Source organism: Panthera tigris, chromosome A2 (genome assembly GCF_018350195.1).
Source record: "Panthera tigris isolate Pti1 chromosome A2, P.tigris_Pti1_mat1.1, whole genome shotgun sequence".
In the NCBI taxonomy this organism is placed as follows: domain Eukaryota; kingdom Metazoa; phylum Chordata; class Mammalia; order Carnivora; family Felidae; genus Panthera; species Panthera tigris.
Genome location: NC_056661.1, coordinates 58,700,664 through 58,721,059, shown reverse-complemented (window position 1 = coordinate 58,721,059; position 20,396 = coordinate 58,700,664). Strand labels below are relative to the sequence as shown.

Sequence of the window (20,396 nt, the reverse complement as noted above, 5' to 3'; positions counted from 1 at the left end):
CCATTGTGTTTCCTGTGTAGCCTCATTGATGTTTACCTCTGAGTAGATACATGCATTTGTGTGTATGTATTCTTTCTTTCTCTCTCTAAAATGATAAAAAAAAATTGAGCTATACAAAGGGTTCTATGACTTTAAAAAATCAGGAGCATTATCCCCTAAACCCTTCCATGTTAGTTGTACGTTTTACCTCATTCTTTCTTTTTTTTAAAAGTTTATTTGCGAGAGAGAGAGAGAGCAAGCGAGCAGGGGAGGGGCAGAAGGAGAGGGAGAAAGAGAATCCTAAGCAGGCTCTGCACTGTTAGTGCAGAGCCTGACGCGGGGCTCGATCTCACGAACTATGAGATCATGACCTGAACCGAGATCGAGTCAGATGCTTATCCAACTGATTTACCCAGGCACACCTACCTCTTTCTTTCTTTCTTTCTTTGTTTCTTTGTTTGTTTCTTTGTTTCTTTCTTTCCTTCTTTTTCTTTCTTTCTTTCTTTCTTTCTTTCTTTCTTTCTCTTTCTTTCTTTCTTTTCTTTCTTTTTAATGTTTATTTATTTTTGAGAGAGAGAGAGAGTGTAAGGGAGGGGCAGAGAGAGGGAGACACAGAATCTGAGCTGTCAGCACAGAGCCCGATGCAGGGCTTGAACCTACGAGACATGAGATCATAACCTGAGCTGAAGTCGGTCACTTAACTGACTGAGCCACCCAGGTGCCCCTACCTCATTCTTTCTTAATGGCTCCATAATACTTCGTAGAAGATGTACACCATCATTTCCTTAACTAGTTCCGTATTGTTGCATATTTATGTTTTTGCCTTTTTTTGTTTTGTTTTGTTTTGTTTTTTTCTATTCCATTTCTGCCCTGTACATGTGGGAGCAGTTTTCTCGGCTGGATACCTGGAAGTGGAGTTGCTGATTATGGCTTTTGTCTTAAAGTCATCTTTAACGTTTTTCCCTCAACTGTGCTTTATGATGCCTTACACATATTAGGTACTTAATAAATATTTACTGAAGTGAACTCTAAAGGGTTTTTATTCTGGATTTATCCCTAGCTTGCTGTTTCATTTCAGTAAACTGTTTTATGACACCCTCATGCCTATTTCACTTCCTCTGAAATGAATGAAAGTGTCGGTTATCCAGTCTTCATTTAGCGGGAGCCGTGGTGGAAGGGGTCCAGCCGGGTTGCGATGTCTGCTCTATGTGTGGTGCCGGGGGTACATGGGGGCGGGGTGGGGGGTGGGAGGTCGCCCCGGCCCTCCAGGTGTTTGCACATCTTTTGGATGAGGCAGGTAGGGCCTGCGGTGCTTCCCTAAGAGCATATGTGTTGTGATGGGAGTAAAACGGAAGGGGACAATGGATGCTTATCTTGGGTGCTGTCAGGCAAGGTCCCATGGAGGAGGGACACTGAGATGCCCTCAAAGGAAGGGGAAGTTTTGGACAGGTGGAGACGTACTGGGGATGGACCGCTGCTGGTGGTTCTGGGCAGAGGAGCCGCGCAATGAATGCGGAGGAGGTGAGGAAGGTGGCCCCGTGGCATGCAGGGTGTGTGCAGGGAGCAGCAGGAAACAAAGCTGGAAAGCCGGCAGAGGACGTGCGCTGGGCGGCCCACACGGGGCTTTGGCACCAACCTGCGAGGCGTTGGGCCACCTTGAGAGGTTTTGAGGAGGATTATGTTATTGAAGTTGGTCTGGAGGAAGTGGTGCGCTCAGGGGCATGGATGAAGGGCAGTCTGCATTTCCAGAGGTTTTTATGATGAAACTTTTTCCCTGTCCCTCTCTTCCCATCCTCACCTCTTCCCCCAGCTGTCCGAGAATGTGGTTAACCGCATGAAGGATCCCAACCAGCCTTGCAAAGCTGGGGAGCCAGCTCCGCCTCCTGCCCCTCCGCCTTCTACGCCTTCTACGGGTGGCTCCTCCAAAGGCCCCGAGAAAGGTATGGATGGTTGCAGGGACTCTGGGGGAGGGGGGTGGGGTGGGGAAGCGGTGGCAAGTAGCCTTCCTGTCAGAACAGATTTGACAGCCAGTGTGGCTCCCGTTTGTCTCTGGGTGACGTTTCTGGTAACTGCTTTTCGGGAGAGTGTGGCTTTCTGCGCATGACAGCACCTTTGCTCAGAGCGCGTGTGCCTGGGGCCAGACCGGCTTGCCTCACTGTTCCAGTTTCTCAGTGAGTGACAAATGAGGCCGAAGGGCTTGGTTCGGCAATGCAGGTAAGAAGTCGCTGTTGAGGACCCGAGAGAAGCTTTGCCGTTACTGTTTGGCGTGGTTCAAAGAATGACAGGGATTTATGGGAATCGGGGCAGCGTGGAGGAACTGAGGCCATGATTTGGGCATTGGCCTCAGTGTCTCGAAGCAAGCCCTCACGTGAGGTGGTCCTTGGCCCGGCTGCTGGGATGGGTCACTGTGGCCTCCTGGAAGGGCCCGCCAGCCTGCCCATTTCAGGAGTTTCTCTTCCCACGCCTACGCTGGCCGGAGCTCATTTATCCCTCTTCTCTGGGGCCCATAAAGATGAGGACATTTGTGCTTTTCTCTGAATGACTTTCAGCAAACAACGGAATGCGACAATTTCAGAAAGGATATAAGGTGCAGAAATACTAAGATATTACCCCCAAGGAAAGTCCTTGGGGCCGTGGCTGCTCTGTCCCATAAACACTTGTTTATGAGAAGCTGGGTCTTAGGTATCGCCTGCAACTTGTCTTTTCTGCCAGTCTTCCGTATGAGGTTGTAACATTGGAGAAGGCAGGAGCTGTATCCTGTCCACTCAGCGTTTGCTGACTGCTGGCCGGGGATCAGGGCGCGTGTGCCCGGTGCTGGCGCACAGCGATGAGTACACGGGGATGCCTCCCTTACGGCTCACGGCTCTAGTGAGGGGGCTGGATGTGTAACCCTGTAGGGTACATGTATCGTGATGTCCTAGAAGCATGCCTATGGCCAGGGTAGCACAGAGGAGTGCCTCATTATTTTAGGGAGGGGCTTCAAGGGGAGATGATGTTTAAACTGGATTTTGAAAGATAGAGCAGTGGTTCAGGTATTCGCCTCTGCATAAATAGAGGCCCAGAGGTGTGGTACAGCCTGGCCTGTGTGGGGCCCTCGAAGCGATTTGCTATCTCTGGAGTACAAAGTGCGAGGAAAGGGGAGCTGTCAGGGCGGTGTTCAGGGGCCAGGTCACAGACCTCTGTGCAGTGGCCAGAGAGCTCTGCCTGCATACTTGCAGCCAGGGACTCTGGCCAGGCCTTCTACCAGCTCTTCCCTGTATTGTCTGCTTCAGGGCTTCCTGAACCTGCCCTGAGATCTTTTTGAGTATCAGTGAAGGGGTGAGTGAGATTCTTGAAACCCTCACATGACGCTCTTTTACTTTAACAAAAAGGGTGGCTCCCCCGATACCTACAGCAGCTGGTGAGAGAGGGGGTTGAAGAGGGCTGTAACTCAGTACACTTAAAAAAAATTTTTTTTTAACATTTATTTACTTTTGAGAAACAGAGCATGAGTGGGGGAGGGGCGGAGAGAGAGGGAGACACAGAATCAGAAGCAGGCTCCAGGCTCTGAGCTGTCAGCACAGAGCCTGACGCAGGGCTCGCACTGATGAACCATGAGATCATGACCTGAGCGGAAGTTGGACTCTTCACCGACTGAGCCACCCAGGCGCCCCACCCAGTACACTTTCATAAACTGAATTAACTGGGGAGAGGGAAAAAGTGATGAAAGAAGCCAAGAATGCCAAAATGTATCATGCACATGTCAGTTTCGACTTCGGAAGCTAAAAGAGGTCTTGGTTTTAGTCTTTGGTAGGTTTTAGCAGTTCAGGGAGCAAGAGTGTTGGTTCATTTGTCATTTGGTTTTAGTTGTAACAAAGTATTTTACTGTTTAAACGATTGTGAGTTTGAGTTTCTGAGTGCTGAAGAATAGTCAGCATAAATGGGCTGTCTTGAAGTTGACTAATTTTAAGATATTTTTACTTTTAAAATCAGTGTTTGCTTTTATTTTAGCGATGGAACAAGATTAGAGAAAGAAGTTAAAATTAAATCCTTATGTCACACCATACCTCAGAATAAATGTCAGAGGAAATAAAAGATTTAAATGTACGAATCGAAACCATAAGAGTACAATAATAGTACATACAAGTACAATAAGTAGATTTTCTAAGCACTTCGTCAAGTGAAGAAACCCTGAGTTGAGACAAAAAGTGGGAAGTGTAACTATAAGAAATTAGGCAACTTAGAAAAAATAAATGAAGAATGAATGATAAACTAGAGAATTGTCACACGACAGAGTAGTAATAGTCCTAATATTGAGAGTTCTTAAAGATCTGTGACAACTTAGTAGAAAATGTGCACAAATCATCATAAACATGTGATGAGATTCTCCGCTTGGCTAATAGTGAAAGACACACGTAAAATAGTGAGTGCCACCAAGGGGGCAGGGAAGTGGGCAGGCGCCTGCGTGGAAGGTGGGAGTGTGGGTCAGTGTCGCATTCTCTGCCACAGGTAGATATGTTATTTTTGTAGTTATGACAAGACAAAACTATATGGAAAGCAAAAGTAATTATGATCAGTTACATGTCAATAAAAGCTGCTGTAAGTAAACAAATAAGAACAGGGAGCCTTATGTCAAAGGAAAAACCGGGTAACAGTTTACTAATTTTTACTCCCATTTGAGAGCCTGGCATGTTACCACAAGGCACTTGGGTGTGCCCTCCGCACTGGCCGGAGCACAGCCATGCCCATCCTTCTGTGAGCGGTGGTCTGCAAGCGTGAAGCATAGGGTGATTACTTTTGGAAGTGCCTCCCCGAAGGGTTGAGTGCTGGAGCCTCCGAATTCAGCATGCTTTAACAGGTCTTTGCAGAGGGATAGCAAGTCCTCACGGATTCTCTCCCAAAGCCTGGTTCTTTCGCAGTTTTCTTGTGCAGTCTGAGACTCTGCTGCTTTAGAAACCTGTGTTGGAGGGGAGGGACATGTGGCCAAGGCCACAGAAAGTGTTGAGCTTTGGCAGAAAGATGGTTTGGGAAGGGTGAAGGCGGTGGGGAGAGGGAAGGGTGACAAAACCTTCAGTGTCACCAAGTGGTGGCGACTGTGGAGTGGATTGGGTTTCTTGGAAATTGCCAAGGTCATGGCTGTCAAGAGGTAGCTCCCCTCTAACAATATTAGAGGTGATGCAGGTGGAGTGATAGATAAAATGTTATTTATGTGGAGGTGTTTGCCACTCTTAAGACTAGAGATCTGTAGAATGGGCTACTAAGGGAAACACTGAAGGAGCTGCCCCACTACTCCCCTCAAAAGGATGCAGGTGGCTGGTCTTTCTGCATGAGGCAGAGGAGAGGGTTCCCTCAGCCTTTCTGGGCCGGCGTTTGGGAGATGACCTAGATTCGAGGTAATTGCAGAATGAGGAGTGATGGGTTGGGAACACGGCACTCAAGTGGCTGTGCCTGCTGCTCGCCCCAGGCAGTGAGCAGTCCTGGTAAGAACGAGGGAGCAGATGGCCTTCGGGCTGTGCCTCTCCAGGCTGGCTGGGTCAAGGGTGTGTTCTGTGTCTGTAAGGCGTATCCATCCAGGGCAGTGCCCTCCTGAGCCCTCTCCCAGGTGACTGCCATGCCTTCGTTGATCCCGAGGAGCTGCTGACTGGCCTTTTCTTCTCATCCCTTCGCAGACTCCAAACCGCCCAGGTCTGAGTATGGTGGTGGCCGTCAGCCCTCAGGGGTGGAGGAGGATTTCCTCAAGAGGTAAGCCCAGGTGTCCATTCATCCCTGGCCCTGCGCTCTGATGGAGCGTTCTCTCCTCTCGGGGTATCTTCCCCTTGCCCGAAGGTCTGAGCGCTTATCTTACCTACACTGCACGAGAACCCTACCGGACAGGGGGCGCTGGGCCTAGTTTAAGGTGAAGAAACACCAAAGGTAGCCTGGGAGTGTTGATTGCTGACGTTCTTAAAAATACACTTTAAAAAGCTAGGACTAGCGGCGTGCCTGGTTGGCTCAGTTGGCGAGCGTCCGACTTCAGCTTGGGTCATGATCTCATGGTTTGTGGGTTCGAGCCGCACATTGGGCTCTCTGCTCTTACCACAGAGCCTGCTTCAGATCCTCTGTCCTTCCCTCTCTCTGCCCCTCCCCTGCTCATGTTTTCTCTCTCTCTCTCAAAAAAAAAAAAAAAAAGAAATATATATATATATAAATAAAAATAAAAAGTTAGGATTAGCTTTGCACAGTGGCAGTATCGTAGCCAATGAGGTTTATCTGAGGTGCTAATTGAAAACTTTTCCCAGTACCCCGCCATGACAACTTGAAGTATAGTCGGGGTGGAGGGGTGGGGGTGGGGGGGAACTAGGACTAAGTAGCTGAGTGGGTGGACCCTCTGTGCCTGTGTATGCATGCTGGCATATTTTTAGAGGTAAGAAGAAGAAAGAAAAAGAGCCCACACAATTCTTACTAGTTGCCTAGATGGACCGCTCCAGGCTGTTGGTGACTTTCCATCCACATAGGCCACAACCACGGAGAGCTGGTTACACCTCTGAACCGGGCCCTTCGTGCCCTCCCCTGAGGCTAAAATAGTGGCTAAGGCACAGAAGCCCTCAGAGTGCAGGTCTGCATCCTGATTGTGTGCTGCACTAGTGACCTGGGAAGATCACTGCATTTCTCTAGGCCTTGGCGAAGGCCGTAACTGGAGGATCTCTTTGGGGTATTGTCAGGATTAAATATGTTAATAAAGCGCTGAAGCCCAACACCAGGGAGTTCTCAGTGAACGTTAACTGGTTGTTATTGATTGACTTCCTCTACACCCTTTAGGACATTGGCCTTTGTAGCAGAGGACCCAGTGAGGTAGCTTGGGGGGCCCAGTGTCAGCCATAGTCGGGTGGCTCGATCTCAGTGAGGTCACCTGAGCTGGGTCTGTTCCATAGTCATGGATTGAAACCCACATTCTAAGAATTTCCCCTCTCTGATCCTAAGAGGCCTCTCCAAGAATAACTAACCTGAACCTTTTTGTTTATTTTTTGTACTTTTAAATATTTAAAAAATGTTCACCTAACACATGCTAATGAAAGATTCGGGAAGTACATAAAATGGAAAAAATCACCCATAGATTCATCATCTCAGAATAACCCCTCTTAATATTTTGAAGTGTTTCTTTCAAATGTCTTCTTTCCTCTAGTTTAGGATTATTTTTTCAAGTTATATATATTTTTATAGTTTTTTTTAATAAAGTTATATATAATTTTATGTTGTTTTTTTACATAGCTTTATAATTGTTTTCCATTTGTTACACCTGCTTTGTAAACATTTTGATTTTTTTAAGTTTATGCATTTATTTTTGAGAGAGAGAGAGAGAGAAAGAGAAGAGCATGTATGTACACGTGCCAGGGGAGGGGCAGAGAAAGAGGGAGAGAGAATTTCCCCAGCAGGCTCCTTGCTATCGGCACAGAACCCAATGTGGGGCTTGATCCCAGGAACCGTGAGATCCTGACCTGAGCTGAAACCAAGAGTTGGACGCCTAATCTGCTGAGCCACCTAGGTGCCCCAACAATTTTATTTCTAAAAGTATTGTTTATTGTTTCTCACTTTTTAGATTCAGCCTATTGACAAATCTAAGTGTATATTGGTCTAATGATGATATAGTATACCATTGTACCATATATTCTTTAACTTGACCTTGATACTGGACACTTAAGTTGTTTGCATTTTTCTACGCTATAGTAAATAATTCTTGTAAGAGCATCTTGGTGCTAATAACTTTTTTCTGTCTTTAGGATTATTTTACTAGGCAGAATGCCCAGAAATAGGTCAAAGGGTAGGATTACATTCAGGACGGGAGAGTTCAATGTTCCAAACAAAAGACTGCTGTCATCTAAACTGTTCAAGCTTTCAAGTGGAAGCAGAAGAAAGTGGGGCTTCCCACCCCGCCTGCCCACTGTGTAGGAGTGGCTAGCCAGGGATCTGAACCCGTGCCCTGAGATTCTCTGGTTTGGCACGTGGCTGGCTGATTCATTCCTCACCTGGAGGTCAGGTCTCCTTCTTTTCCTAATCCGTCCTGGCTGAGAAAGTATCACTGCATCCCCTTGCCTTGGGGACCGTCACAGATTCCTGATCCTCTCCCGCTGGCCTCAGAGATCCCCTGGCCCCTGCCAGCTGTATGAGGACGCAGACCTTCTCTTTTCTACCTTCTGCCGGTCACGCCATCTGCATCTCTCTTCCGGCACAGGTATAAACAGGAGCAGGCCAAGGTCCAGGACGAGTTGTTCCAGGTGGTGACGAGGGAACGAGAGGCAGCCACCAAGCACAGGAGTGCACCCATGCAGCGGGGGGAGGGCAGCGTTGACCAGGACAAGCGGAAGTCAACCCAGTTGGTGAGTGCAGGTCTTCTGAGCTGGCCTTTTGTGCTCTGGCGGCTCTGGGAGGCGGAGGTTAGGTCCTGGAGCCTGATCTGTATGAGGTCCTGGGGCCTGGCTTCATCTCTGTAGAAAGGGTATCTTTTTGGGGATCAGGGGCTTGAGTTCTTCTAGCCCTGGCTCTGCCACTGACTTGCTTTGCTGCCTCTGGCCTGTATTTTCAGTCTCGGGGATGCTCAGGTTTATATGGTGAGGGCTGGATCGCTCAGCAGTCTGGTCCCACTCTGAAACTTCATAGTCATAATGGGTATGTGTGCCAGGAGAGTATGAAGGGAGAGGACTAGGGGCTTGGGGGCATGCGATAATGAGACGGAGAACACAGTTTTCAAGGTAGGCAGCCTGGGTACGAATCCCAGCTCCTTTCTTACTAGCTTGGGCCCGTCCTCCAGTGTCTGTGAGCCTTGGTGGAGGATTGTGACGTTTGCACACACACAGGATTGCCCAAGGGATTAGGGAAGTTGATAACTGTCCAGGATTTAGCATGTGCCTGGCAGATTATAAGAGCGCCCCATTATTGCCGTTACTGTTATTAATACATTTAAGTGATTGGAGACTGTTAGGATTCTTACTGCCGTGAGTGAAGGCTTTATTTCACAATGCCAAAAGTCTCGAAATGTCCCAGGGTTGACTAATTCAGGGGCTCACTGGCATCATCATGGAGCCCCGCCCTCCTTCCACTCTGCCGGCCTCAGTGTGCCAGTGCACTCTCCGGCCGGACACCCCCACAGTTCAAAGATAGCTGCCCTGCTCCCTACCAGGTCTTCTGCAGATGGGGCCACCCTCAGAAGAAGAGAAGACTTTCCTGGAAGCCCCCAGCAGAAAGCCTCTGACATCACATTGGCCTGAATTGCATCAGGCGCCCATGGCTAACCCAGTCCTCTGCAGAGGAACGGGGGGGCTCCACTGATTGAAGCGAGGGCTCCTTTCTAGTCACATGGGGCAGTGGGTGGGTATCCAGATAGAATCAGGGCTGACGGTAATAATTCTTCCAGTTCCGTTTCCATGTGGGAAAACCCCCGCATGTCCAAGAAATTCTCTGACACCAGCTGGGTGTCCTACAGTTAAACTCCGTCCTCAGGCTCCAGAGGGTAAGGGCTCAGTGCACAAGACTGCCCCCTTCCCCCACTTCAGACACCAGTCAAAGTCCAGGTTACCACCTGTGCCTCTGGCTGACTGGTTGTTAATTAGAGGTTCCCATGACCCCCTTGTTTGACCGATTTGCTAGAGTGGCTCACGGAACTCAGGGAAACATTTAACTTCCTAAAAGGATTATAAAAGGATTTAGCTCAGGAACAGCCATATGAGAGAGGTCCATAGGACCAGGTGTTTAGGGAGAGGATGTTGACCTTCCTTCCGTGTCCTGTGCCAGTGCACCACTCCCCCAGAACCACTGCATGTTCACCAATCTAGAAGCGCTTTAAACCCAGTTGTTTCGGGGTGAAACTGGGGGGAGGCTTTATTACCTAGGTGTGATTGAGTAAATTGTTGGCCATTGGTGATGGAACTCAACCTCCGGCTCCCCTCCCCTCCCAGGGGCTCAGGGGTACGGCTGAAAGTTCCAACCCTCTGGTCATTTGGTTGGCTCCACTGATAAGCAGTCCTCATCCTTAGGTCCAATGTAAAAGTCCTCTCGTTAATGTAAAAAAAGACACCTTCCTGTCTCTCATCACTTTGGAAATTCCAAGCGTTTTAGGAGCTGTGTGCCAGTAACAGTAGATAAAGATTAAATATTTAGTTCTTATTCTAAATCATGAAGTCACAGCAAGGAGGGTGGGGAGAGGGGACGGAGGAGTGGCTGTAGCAGCATCTAATATCGTCTGCCTCAGAGGCCATGGGCTGTGAGGCGAGCACCTGTCTCAGGTGGGTTGCCTGATGTACCCTGGACTCCACAGAAGGAAGTTGGGGACGCAATGAGACCACGCGGGACTGTGCCCTGGGTTGTGGTGGGGAGGAAGGCCTCTGCAGAGACATGGAAAGCTGCGGCAGGTACAGAAGGAATTCTGGTTGAGCTAGGCCCTCTGGGAAATATGAACAATGTAGGGTCCTTGCTCTTAGGAAATTTTCAGTCTAGTGGGGAAGACAGATTTAAACCAAAAACTTAGAAAAAGGGCAACTTGGTGACAGTAAGCGTGAAATGGAGGTAAGGTTGATGTGCTTGGGAATGCAAAGGCAGGGGTGCACCTGCTGGTAGCAGACATGACTTTGACTCAGCCTTGAGCGATATGGGGCCCCCAGGCTGAGGGAGCATCTGGGGGGAGACGGGTGTGGAGGAGGTGATGGGACACAATGAGAGAGGTGAGTGAGGCGTGAAGCCGCCTCGCAAACTTGACCCACAGAATAGCTCGCCATCGCTCTGAAACCACGGAGGAGTCCCTGGAGTTCATCAGGATGACGATGACGTGATCTGACTTGTGTCTTTAGAACCCTGTGGCTTCCTGGTGAAGAATCAGTTGCTGCAGAGAGAAACTGGGGTGAGGACATGGTTTTAGAGAATCTTGCAGTGAGTCTCTGAGGGGCAGGCAGGTTGTCACCCCTCGGCAGGGTGCTGACAGCCAAGTTGAAAGGACCCTCGTTCTGGAGATGAAGGGTTAATCAACATGGCATGAGCAAACCAAGTTGGCCACGTGGGACAGTCACCTAGCATGGAAAATTGCAGCCTACACATGTGGTGTCTCTTCATTCTCACCTGGAATGTGTTAATTATGATGAAAGGGAATTCACAACTTCCCTTCTTTCTCCTGTAAAGGAGAAGGCTGGGTCCCCGCCTCCTTGAGACTGTCCTTGGAGGAGAACCTTTACAAGCGGGAAGAGGTTTAAATGACCTTCACCACAGGTGTGTGGGTTTTCTTTTTTAATAAAGGAAAACTTTCAAATAAGATGCATTCTACGCCTCCCAGTTTCTGGATGGATAATGCTCTTCTGAACCTGAGTTCTTAAGGAAGAGCAAAGCAAGTGACTTCCTTCGTTTTGAAAATGTTGGTTCACTACTTTTGTGGGTGTTCCATTTTTTGGCTGTCCAGCATCCATCTGTCCATGCAGTTAGTGCCCTGTTTTCTTTTGGGATTTACCCGTCTCCTGTTGTGTGTTATCTCGGTGGGATTGCAATTCCAGTGCCCAGCTTCCTTGATGGAAGCTAGATCTCCTTTCTCCCCTGGCCTCGGGATAGCCAGGGCCCAAGGGCAGCCAGTCGAACCCTTTTTCTGAGGCCTTTTTGTTTTGAGTGAGTGCGGAGGTCGGGGTAGGATTGCTCACTGTAGCCGAGGGTTGCTCGTGAAGACCTTCATCTAGCGAGGCTGTCTTGCTGTCTCCCGTACCTCCACGACGCCCACTCGTTTCTGTCTGGCTCTCCTGCCTTCTTTAGGATCGAATCACCTGCCGATTACCTGCGGTCAGCTCTCCTTTGCTTGAGTTAGCTGGAGTTGGTTTCCGTTGATTGGTGCTGTAGCAGATGCAAGGGGACACACGAATGTGGTTTTGAAGGCTTCAACCAGTCAGTGCTCAATGCGAACAGAGGAGAAAGGAAGTTAGGACCGGGCCCTGTTTTGTATGTCAGCAGGGGCGTGAGGCACTCACCTTGATGCTGAGCGATGCCACAGCCATCACTTCCATTTGGGTTGTTGTGGTTGGCAGGGACTTTTAGTGGAGATAATTCCTTAAAAAAAATTTTTTTTTAAACACTTATTTATTTTTGAGACAGAGACAGAGCATGAACGGGGGAGGGTCAGAGAGAGAGGGAGACACAGAATCTGAAACAGGCTCCAGGCTCTGTGCTGTCAGCAAAGAGCCCGACGCGGGGCTCGAACTCACGGACGGTGAGATCATGACCTGAGCCGAAGTCGGACACTTAACTGACAGCCACCCAGTCACCCCAGATAATTCCTTTTTTTTTTTTAAAAAAAAAAGTTTATTCTGAGAAAGAGAGAGAGCGAGAGAGCGAGCACGTGTGTGAGTGGGGTAGGGGGAGGGACAGAGAGAGAGAGGCAGAGAGAGAGAGAATCCCAAGCAGGCTCCACACTGGCACCGTGGAGCCTGATGTGGGGCTCGAGCTCACAAACCGCGAGATCATGACCTGAGCTGAAATCAAGAGTCGGACACTTAACTGACTGAGTCACCCAGGCTCCTCGAGTGGAGATAATTTCAAAACTGGGCTTGTGCTTTAGAATATTTAAATAAAAGGAGAAAGAAGAACCTGAACAGAAGCATAGAGAATTTTCTTTTCCTCATCCAAGTCTTCCACATGTGCGGATTGAAGGAGTCTGGTGGTCAGAGCACTTAAGGTTCTAGTGTTTGGATCACAGCACATCCTCCCAGCATCGGGGCCAGGTTGGACCCGGAGGCGGGTGTGATATGGTCTCCGGCTATATGAGCTGGCCTCCTACTTCTTTCTCCTTGGTGCCTTCTCTCTCTGCCTAGTGTCCTCAAGCCCTGCACCCTTGAACCTGTAGCCTTGTCTGGAGGACTTTCTTTCGAGTGTGCTGAGTTCAGTTTGACATTTAATGTGCTCTCCTGCCCTCTCTTTTGCCTCTGACTTTTACAATATTGATTTTTTAATCTTCTGCATGAGGGAATAATTCAGCTCATTATTAGGAAAAGTTCATAAAACTAATGATGAGGAAAGATAATAATTTTTATAACCTACTTCTGATGACAGAAGTGTTCCCATTTCCTATTGAGCAGTAGGGGGCTGTTTTGGAATATATTTGTACGTGTTTTCTGTCACTTGAAGACTGGTAGGGTCCCAGATATCATTGGGGTGAAGGCCCTGGGGGGTCATCGGAGCCCCTGTTAGTGATGTATGCTTTCCTTTGAATTGGGGGAGGATGTTTGGAGTCCCAAATGTTCTAGAGAGAAATCAGAACAGAGTAGTTTCTTGGGCTGAGTCTCCTGATGGGCAGAGCTCTACTGTAGGGGAGAATGAGATTTATGACCTTGCCTGTTGGATTCCTGACACATTATTAGGTATGGGCTTGCAGTATACCTAACAGGAAGCAAAAACTTTCATTTCATTTCATTTCTCTTTTGGTGAGTGATTCTTTCATTATTTTCTATCTATATTCTCTGTGTGCCTATTATGTTAGGCCCTGGGTTCATTTCTTGATAAATGGAAATAAATGAGAAACAGCTTCTGATCTTGAGAAGCTCTGTTCATTAGGGGATGTAAGTATTCTCGGAAGTGACTGGACAGCGTTATGGTGTCCGACCAAAGGGACAGGGGGACACTAGAGGAGGAAAGAGGCAGTGACAACGGCCTCTTTCTGGCGGGTCAAGAAAGTCTTCTGTGGGGAGGTCACCCATGGGCTGGTTCTTGAAGACTCAGGAGAGGCTCTCCTGGTGGGGAAGGCTGAGAAAAAGTGTTGCTCATGAAGGGCGCAGCTAGAGTGGAAGCCGGGGGTGGGTGGGGACACGCCGCCTGGCCACTGCGAGTAGGGTGTGGCAGGCAGGTGTGCGTCTGGGATGCAATTCTGCAAGTCTGATGGTGACCTTCCAGAGAGGGTTTTCTTACTCCTCAAAAGAGATGCACAAGGAGAGAATTTTTCTTCCACTGGACGGTGGATATGGGGAAAGGCCTGAAATAGCGGATGAAGAAGTTGGGACCAAATCCTTCTTCTTCTGGACAGAAGCTGTGAGTGCTTCTCTGCGTGGATGTGGCCCCTCACCTGAGGACTTGCCCAAGAATGGCTGTCCTGCTCGGCTTTCCAGTTTGCGGCGGCAGTGGGTGGGGGTGGGGGGTTGATCTTTTTATTGTTCAGACTCTCTAAGAAGCTGCCACGTAGGTCTCTGAAGTCTGTAGCCAGGATTTGAGGAAAATGTCAGATTTGGAAGTTTTTGAGTTGCAGGTTTCTGAACTCCTGAGTGAGGTGGACCATTTATTTTGGTTTCATTATAGCTACACCCCTTCTTCCTAGTTCCCCCTCCTACATCTTCGTCAGTCTTGTTCCTCAGCTTACAAGCTCCTTGAGGATAGGGGCTGTGGCAAGATCATTTTGGTCTCCTCAGTAGTGCTCAGCGAATTTTAGAGGCACAAGGATGGTTAGGGAATGGCAGAGCTCAAGTGGATGAGGGGTGCGGGGCAGTGCCCCCTGCAAATAGGTGGAAGCAGGTACCCGGATAGCAGCTCACAGGTCTCTCCTTTTCAAACAATAAAACAGATGCTCACAAAACCTAGCAGCCTTTCAGTGTCACGATCTCTTGGAGTCGACTAGTTTACGTGACTCCTAACCAGAGACTTACAGACTTTGGGTTTAACTTGTGTGGACAAAGGCCGAGGGTGGGCTGGTGACTCAGGCCCGGGGTCAGGCCGCACTCTAGCTGATAATGCAGCTGAGGAGGCCTGACGCCTGGGGGCAGCGACTTGGCATGGCTGTTTGTTTTAGAACTTTGTGGCTCGGGACTCCGGTGGCCTTGTCCTGACACTTCCTCCAATTTGAGCTATGGATAGAGATCCTGAATTCCCATGGAGATCTGTTTGTCAGCACCTAGATGGTTGGTAAAAGCCATCATCTGAAGAGAAAAAAAAAAATGGGCATGTCATCCACAGCCCCTTTCTTTGCTTCCCTAAATCTTGCGGTCTGTTTTTTTCTAGATTAGATCAGGGATTGACACACTTTCTCTGTAAAGAGCCAAAGAGTAAATATTTTAGATTTTTGCAGGCCACATATGGCCTCTGTCACATATTCTTTTGTCATTGTTGTTTTTATGGCTCTAAAAAATGTGAAAAAACCAAAAACCACAAAACATTCTTAGCTCAGAGGCCACGCCAAAAGAGGTGATCGGTTGGATTTGTCTGGTGAGCTGTAGTTTGCTGACCCCTGGGCTCGACAGTGCAGCTCCAAAGGTTGTAATTTTTTGAGTCTGTCTGAGTCATCAGATGCCGCAGGCAGCTGGGGGGCAGTGGTGCTGATGCTGATCCTGGTTCCTCACTGGTTACTGTTCCTGTGAAAAGTTTCACAACACGGCGGTACCTGATAGTTTCAGTCTTCCGATTGGTGAAATGAGGACTTTTCTGGAGACGGTGCGGTGGGCTCTTTGGGAAGACTCATGCACTTTTACTTTAACTTCTGATTCTTTTTACATTTGGCATTTTTTTAGAGTTTCCATTTCTCTATTGAAATTCCCCATCATCTACACGTTGTCCACCGTTTCCTGTGGATCCTCTAAATGCATTTATCATAATTGTCTAAAGTTTCTGGTAATTCTGACATCTGGGTTATCTCTGGGTTTGGTTCAGTTGATTATTTCCTCTCTTGATAATGGGTCCCATTTTCCTACAGCTTTATGTGCCTTGTAATTTTTTATTGATGCTGGACATCATGCAGAGAAGAACAGTAGAGGCTGAGGAAAATAGGCTTTATGCCCAGAACTGGCCACTCTTCTTCTTTTGACTGGCCATTAGCGTGGGATACTGGGTAAATTTAGTCTGTATTTAAGTAGGGCGTGGGCTCTGTTGTTTGGCTTCAGACTCTGTGAGGGTAGGACCCAAACCTGTTTAGGAGGGCTTGGGATCTGGGTAGCACAGGGTTTGTCTGTGCTGTCCTGTTTTCCCATCAGACTTTTGAGAGGCCCCACTTATCTCACCCCAGGGTGCTTCCTTGCACCTTCTCCAGTGGCTGGCGGCTGCTGGGCGGTGCTTGGTGTAGGGCCTGGAGCACCATGGGCTTCTCTCCATCTTCTGCTGGCCCTGTGCGCCTGTGCCTCGGGGGTCCATGGAGGGTATTTCAGTCACTTTCCCTGCCCTGTCCCCAGGACTTTCAAACAGTATACATAAGGAGGAAGAGGCTCATAACTCATGCCACCTTTATTTCACTCTTCCCTTTGGTTGTCATCATTTTATTTTTTAATTTTTTAAAAGTTTATTTATTTTTGAGAGAGAGCGAGCGAGAAAGAGCGTGAGCTGGGGAGGGGCAGAGAGGGAGAAAGAGAGAGAGAGAATCCTGAGCAGGCTCCATCTCGTGACTGTGAGGTCATGACCTGAGCTGAAATAAAGAGTCAGATGCTTCACTGACCGAGCCCCCCCGGGCGCCCCCAGTTGTCATCACTTTGAAGCACACTTCAGACCCCAAGGAAAATGAAAAGGGCATAGTAGTATGACTGATTTTGCCTCCTCTCTCGATATCCGGCCCGTATGGCTACTGCTGTATAGTAGTCCTTCCACTGGGCAGGCGGGCCGTCCACAAGGCACGAAGGACGTTCACGGAGCCGACCACCACCATGCCCCATTTGCAGCCACATTCACTCAAAGAGCAAGAATGGGTGTATTCAGAATGTTAGAGAATTAGAATAATTGGAAGGGCAGCTGAGGCTTCTTGAGTTCCTGCTTTCTTCATTAAGGGCCAATTGAAAACTACCTGGCCTTGTGGCCATATGGTAGGATGATTTTTAGAGACAGGAAGACTACAGATAGGCTTGTATGGAAACCGGTTCAACCATGTTTTTAGCTGGTTACACACCAAAAAAAGGAACTTTGGTTTATTTCTCATGTATTTTCTACAAACTGGGGGGGGGGGGGGAGGGCATAAAAACCAGTTGGGGACTACGAGCCTGGTGTGTAAGTTCAGGGCTGGCCCCCAGTGCATCAGGACCGGATCGCGGTGCTCGTGGGTGGTTGGTGTGGATCGACTGGCGGAGCCACAGATGGAAGATGCCCGGCACCCAGGAGCTCCAGGAAGTAGAATGTTGCTCTAGACTAGCGAAGTGGACAGAGCTGTGCCCAGATGAGCCCATCCCTGGGGTCCCTTCACTCGTCTGTGCTGTTTCCTTCCAGAGATAGAAGTGGGGCAGACAGGGTTGTGCATTGTTGGGGCACTTCAGCCTTCTTCTCTTCTCCGTTTCCATCCGTGGGCTTACGACATGGGGTTGATGTGAACTGATTCCTAGAACAAACCAGTCATGCAGGCTTCTGGAGAGACAGGCTGGAGTAGTGTGGAGGTGGGGGGCTCACGGAAACACCCTGGTGATGGGCAGCTGCCTGGGGCTTCCCACCTGCGTGGTATGGAACGCGGGCCCTCCGGCTCAGCATCACTACTTTTTGTCCACCTGGCTGTGTCTCAGGATCACCTGGGAAGTTGGCAAAAATACACAGGCCAGACACAACCGGATCAGACTCTTTGTTTCTGTGGCCCTGGAATCTGTATTTTTAACAGCCTCCACCTGATGCTGGGGGGGTAGGCCCAGAGCCGGCTCCTGGACTAATGTTGGGAGCCGGGTACCCCACGGAGGTTGTGCTCCTCTTGCCGTTTGGGCCCCTGAGTGATGGGCAGTGTTCCCACTGGTGCCGTGGCTCCCCACGGTACTCGAGGGCAGGGCTGTGCTAGTTGAAATGTGCGGCAGGTGACTAATAGCTCCCGTCCCCCATGCAGCTCGCTGCCTACATGGATGCCTTTATCAGACTTCCTGGCCTCAAAGGACAGCAGGAGCTCTTTTGCTGAGGATAGCTAGGAAAGCGAGTTGGCTCTCTGCTGGTACTGTGCCCCGGCAAGGGTCAGGTGAGCTGGGGTTGGTATTTTGGGGGACAGGTGATAAGAAACTGTTGCCAGAGCAGGCAGTGACAGCTTCAGGGCATGAGTGATGTCAGACTCCCGGCGATGACATGGACTGTGTGCGAGAGCTCGACTCTTAGTTCCTTGCAGCAGCCACCCGTGTGATATCTGAGGCAGGTGGCAGGAACAGGAAGAAACCTTCTCAAGGCACGTAGACCCACTAGCTGGCTTGTGCCTGGGAGGGCTACTACGGTCTAGTTGCTTCTTGGGTCACTGGTCCCCCAGTGAGCCCAGGGGACCTGAGGGTTGAGCTCCTGGCATTGCCCCTGAGACGTCTGTGAGGCTCTTGTTTACTGTCCACCTCATTAGGTGCATTGCGGTGGTGTCCTTGGGGGCGGAAAAGCCCTGTTTTTCCCTCAGCCGTTGGACACATTTTTAACCACTGGGAAGGTGGTGGCTATCCTGGCAGTGAGAAGGAGGAAGGCCAGGGTGAGGGCACGTGTGACGAGGTGGGGTTGAGGGGGCCAAAGGGACCAGGGGGGTTGTCTGGACATGGTTACCAGGGTGATGCCAGCTGAGCAAGGAGACGATGACTAGCAGTCTCCAGCTGTTTGAGTCCTAATAGAAAGTGGGAGATGCGTGGACTCCTTCTCTTTAAAGAAAGCTATTGCTCTGTGGACTCCTCAGATTAGAATGCAGGGATTTCAGAATCTGTTCCGGAATGGCCCTCCTGCGGGAAGGGAGATCCCAGCCCTTTGGGGTAGTGAGGGAGGGGCATTCAGTCCTCTTATTTCAGAAGTTGGGATTCCAAGTGGGTTTTGCACCCCGGGCTGATGAGGATTTTGTGCAGCTTCCTCCCCTTCACCGCGTCACGGATCTGCAGATGCCTTCAGTTTTCCCTTCCTGGCTCTGGTGCGTGGCTCAGGTGACCTCTGCTGTGTGCTGACAGAAGCTGGAAATCCTCATTAGCTGCTAACTTTGTTAGGCAAATGGCTGATTGCAGTTCCATTCCTGGTGTCATTGCTTCTAATTAGCAGATCGCATGTCTACGAAAATGTCTCTTAGCACCAGGGATGAGCTAAAGAGGCTGACAGCTGGGGCTGGGATCTGGAGAGAATTGTGTAAGAAGCTTTTTCTCTTAAGCCTCTTGAGGGACTCTGCTGTCGACCTCAGCCAGGCTCCTTGGCCTCTGTGTGCCCGATGGGTCCCAGGGGATCTGGGCCCTAGACTTCCTTGGAAAAACCCAGCAGTGGGTGGGTGGGGGGAGTGACGTGAGCCACCTGACAGGCATCGCAGCGGCAGGTGGTACCTTGCTGCCCTCCTGCTTTGTGTCTTGTGAGAAGCCCGGGACCTGGCTGAGAGTTCAGGGCTTTGGTGTTTTGAGCAGGTCTTGGGCACCGTGGGCAAGCCTGAAGTTGCAGGGAATCCTGAGTCGAGGACGCGGGCTGGAGTTGGGTAGTCTGTGCTGGCAGTGCCGGCCTCCGAGAGGGCGCAGGTGCCTGCCTTGTACCCACGCCACTCCTCCTCTTCTCGAAGCAGTGCCGCCCCCCCCCGCCACTCGCTCCCGCCTGTGGACCGAGCGGGGCTGGCCCTACAGCCCTAACTGATCTTGGCAGTAGGGTGGTTTCCTTTTCTGTCTTGCTCGAGTGAAATAGGGCTGGCGCCTGCCCACTTCTGTGCATGCCTCTAGGACGCCAGCAGGGCTGTGGAGAGGGGAGGGTCATGGTTTATTTTAGGTCTCTTTATGTGGTTTATGCACAGAGTCTTTGAGGAGCTACCATTCTGCCTTTTCCTTTCTCCGAAAAAAGGTTTTAGCTTTGTCAATTAAGCAGATTGCGTTTGCATCCTCGGGTAGACACCACTGCTGGCCACTGGCAAGGTGAAGAATTGCAAAGGGGTTGTTTGGCTGACACACGTCAACAAGTGGGACCGCGGAAAAGTCTCAGACATTTCCCCCTTACCTCAGTGTCCACTCAGTGGCTGAGCGAGGTCCCCGTCTCAAGCGTCTGGGCTGTAAGATGTGTGCTCTTGGATGGAGCAACATGTATGTCAGTCAGGATCAGTTTGGGCCGTAACAGAAGCCCAGGTGGCAGTGGCGTCAGCAGTGGGGGTGCGTGTGTGTGTTTATTTCGTGACTAAGAAGTCTGGGGGCAGATGGCCCAGGCAGGTGCCGCAGCTCAGTGCCTCAGGAGAGAGCCATTGACCTCCTTTCCTTTTGATCTGCCATTCTCACTACAGCTCTCCTCATGGCCTCAGGATGGCTACCGTGTCTCCAGACATCACATTAGTTCTCCAGGCAGGGAGAGGGAAGGCCCCAAAGCCTTGTCCTCGTGAAGTTTAATTTTCTATAGGAGGGACCCCTCTCTGAGGACTGTCACCAGCACAACTGTGTCACAGGGCCACCTCTGGCTAAAAGAGAAGCCGAGGTAGTAATTTTAGCTGGGCACCTGACTGCCCCCAGAAATCTGGTTTGTTTTTCAAGAAGGGGCTGAATGCTGGTCAGGTGGCTAGTGGCACCTTCTGTAGTGTGGCAATGTAGAAGGAGCCCTACTTCTGGACTGGTTAG

General features: G+C 49.8%; 1 protein-coding gene across 4 annotated transcripts in view; it reads left to right on the top strand.

Moving 5' to 3' along the window:
* Positions 1–20,396, top strand: part of CHCHD6 (coiled-coil-helix-coiled-coil-helix domain containing 6) — a 249,168-nt gene that overhangs the window by 18,328 nt on the left and 210,444 nt on the right. For all 4 annotated transcript variants that reach the window (XM_042962400.1, XM_042962384.1, XM_042962416.1 and 1 more), the window contains exons 2-4: positions 1,790–1,919; positions 5,628–5,700; positions 8,168–8,312. In XM_042962400.1, the coding sequence (XP_042818334.1) occupies positions 1,790–1,919; positions 5,628–5,700; positions 8,168–8,312 (348 nt within the window). The remainder of the gene's footprint in view (positions 1–1,789; positions 1,920–5,627; positions 5,701–8,167; positions 8,313–20,396) is intronic.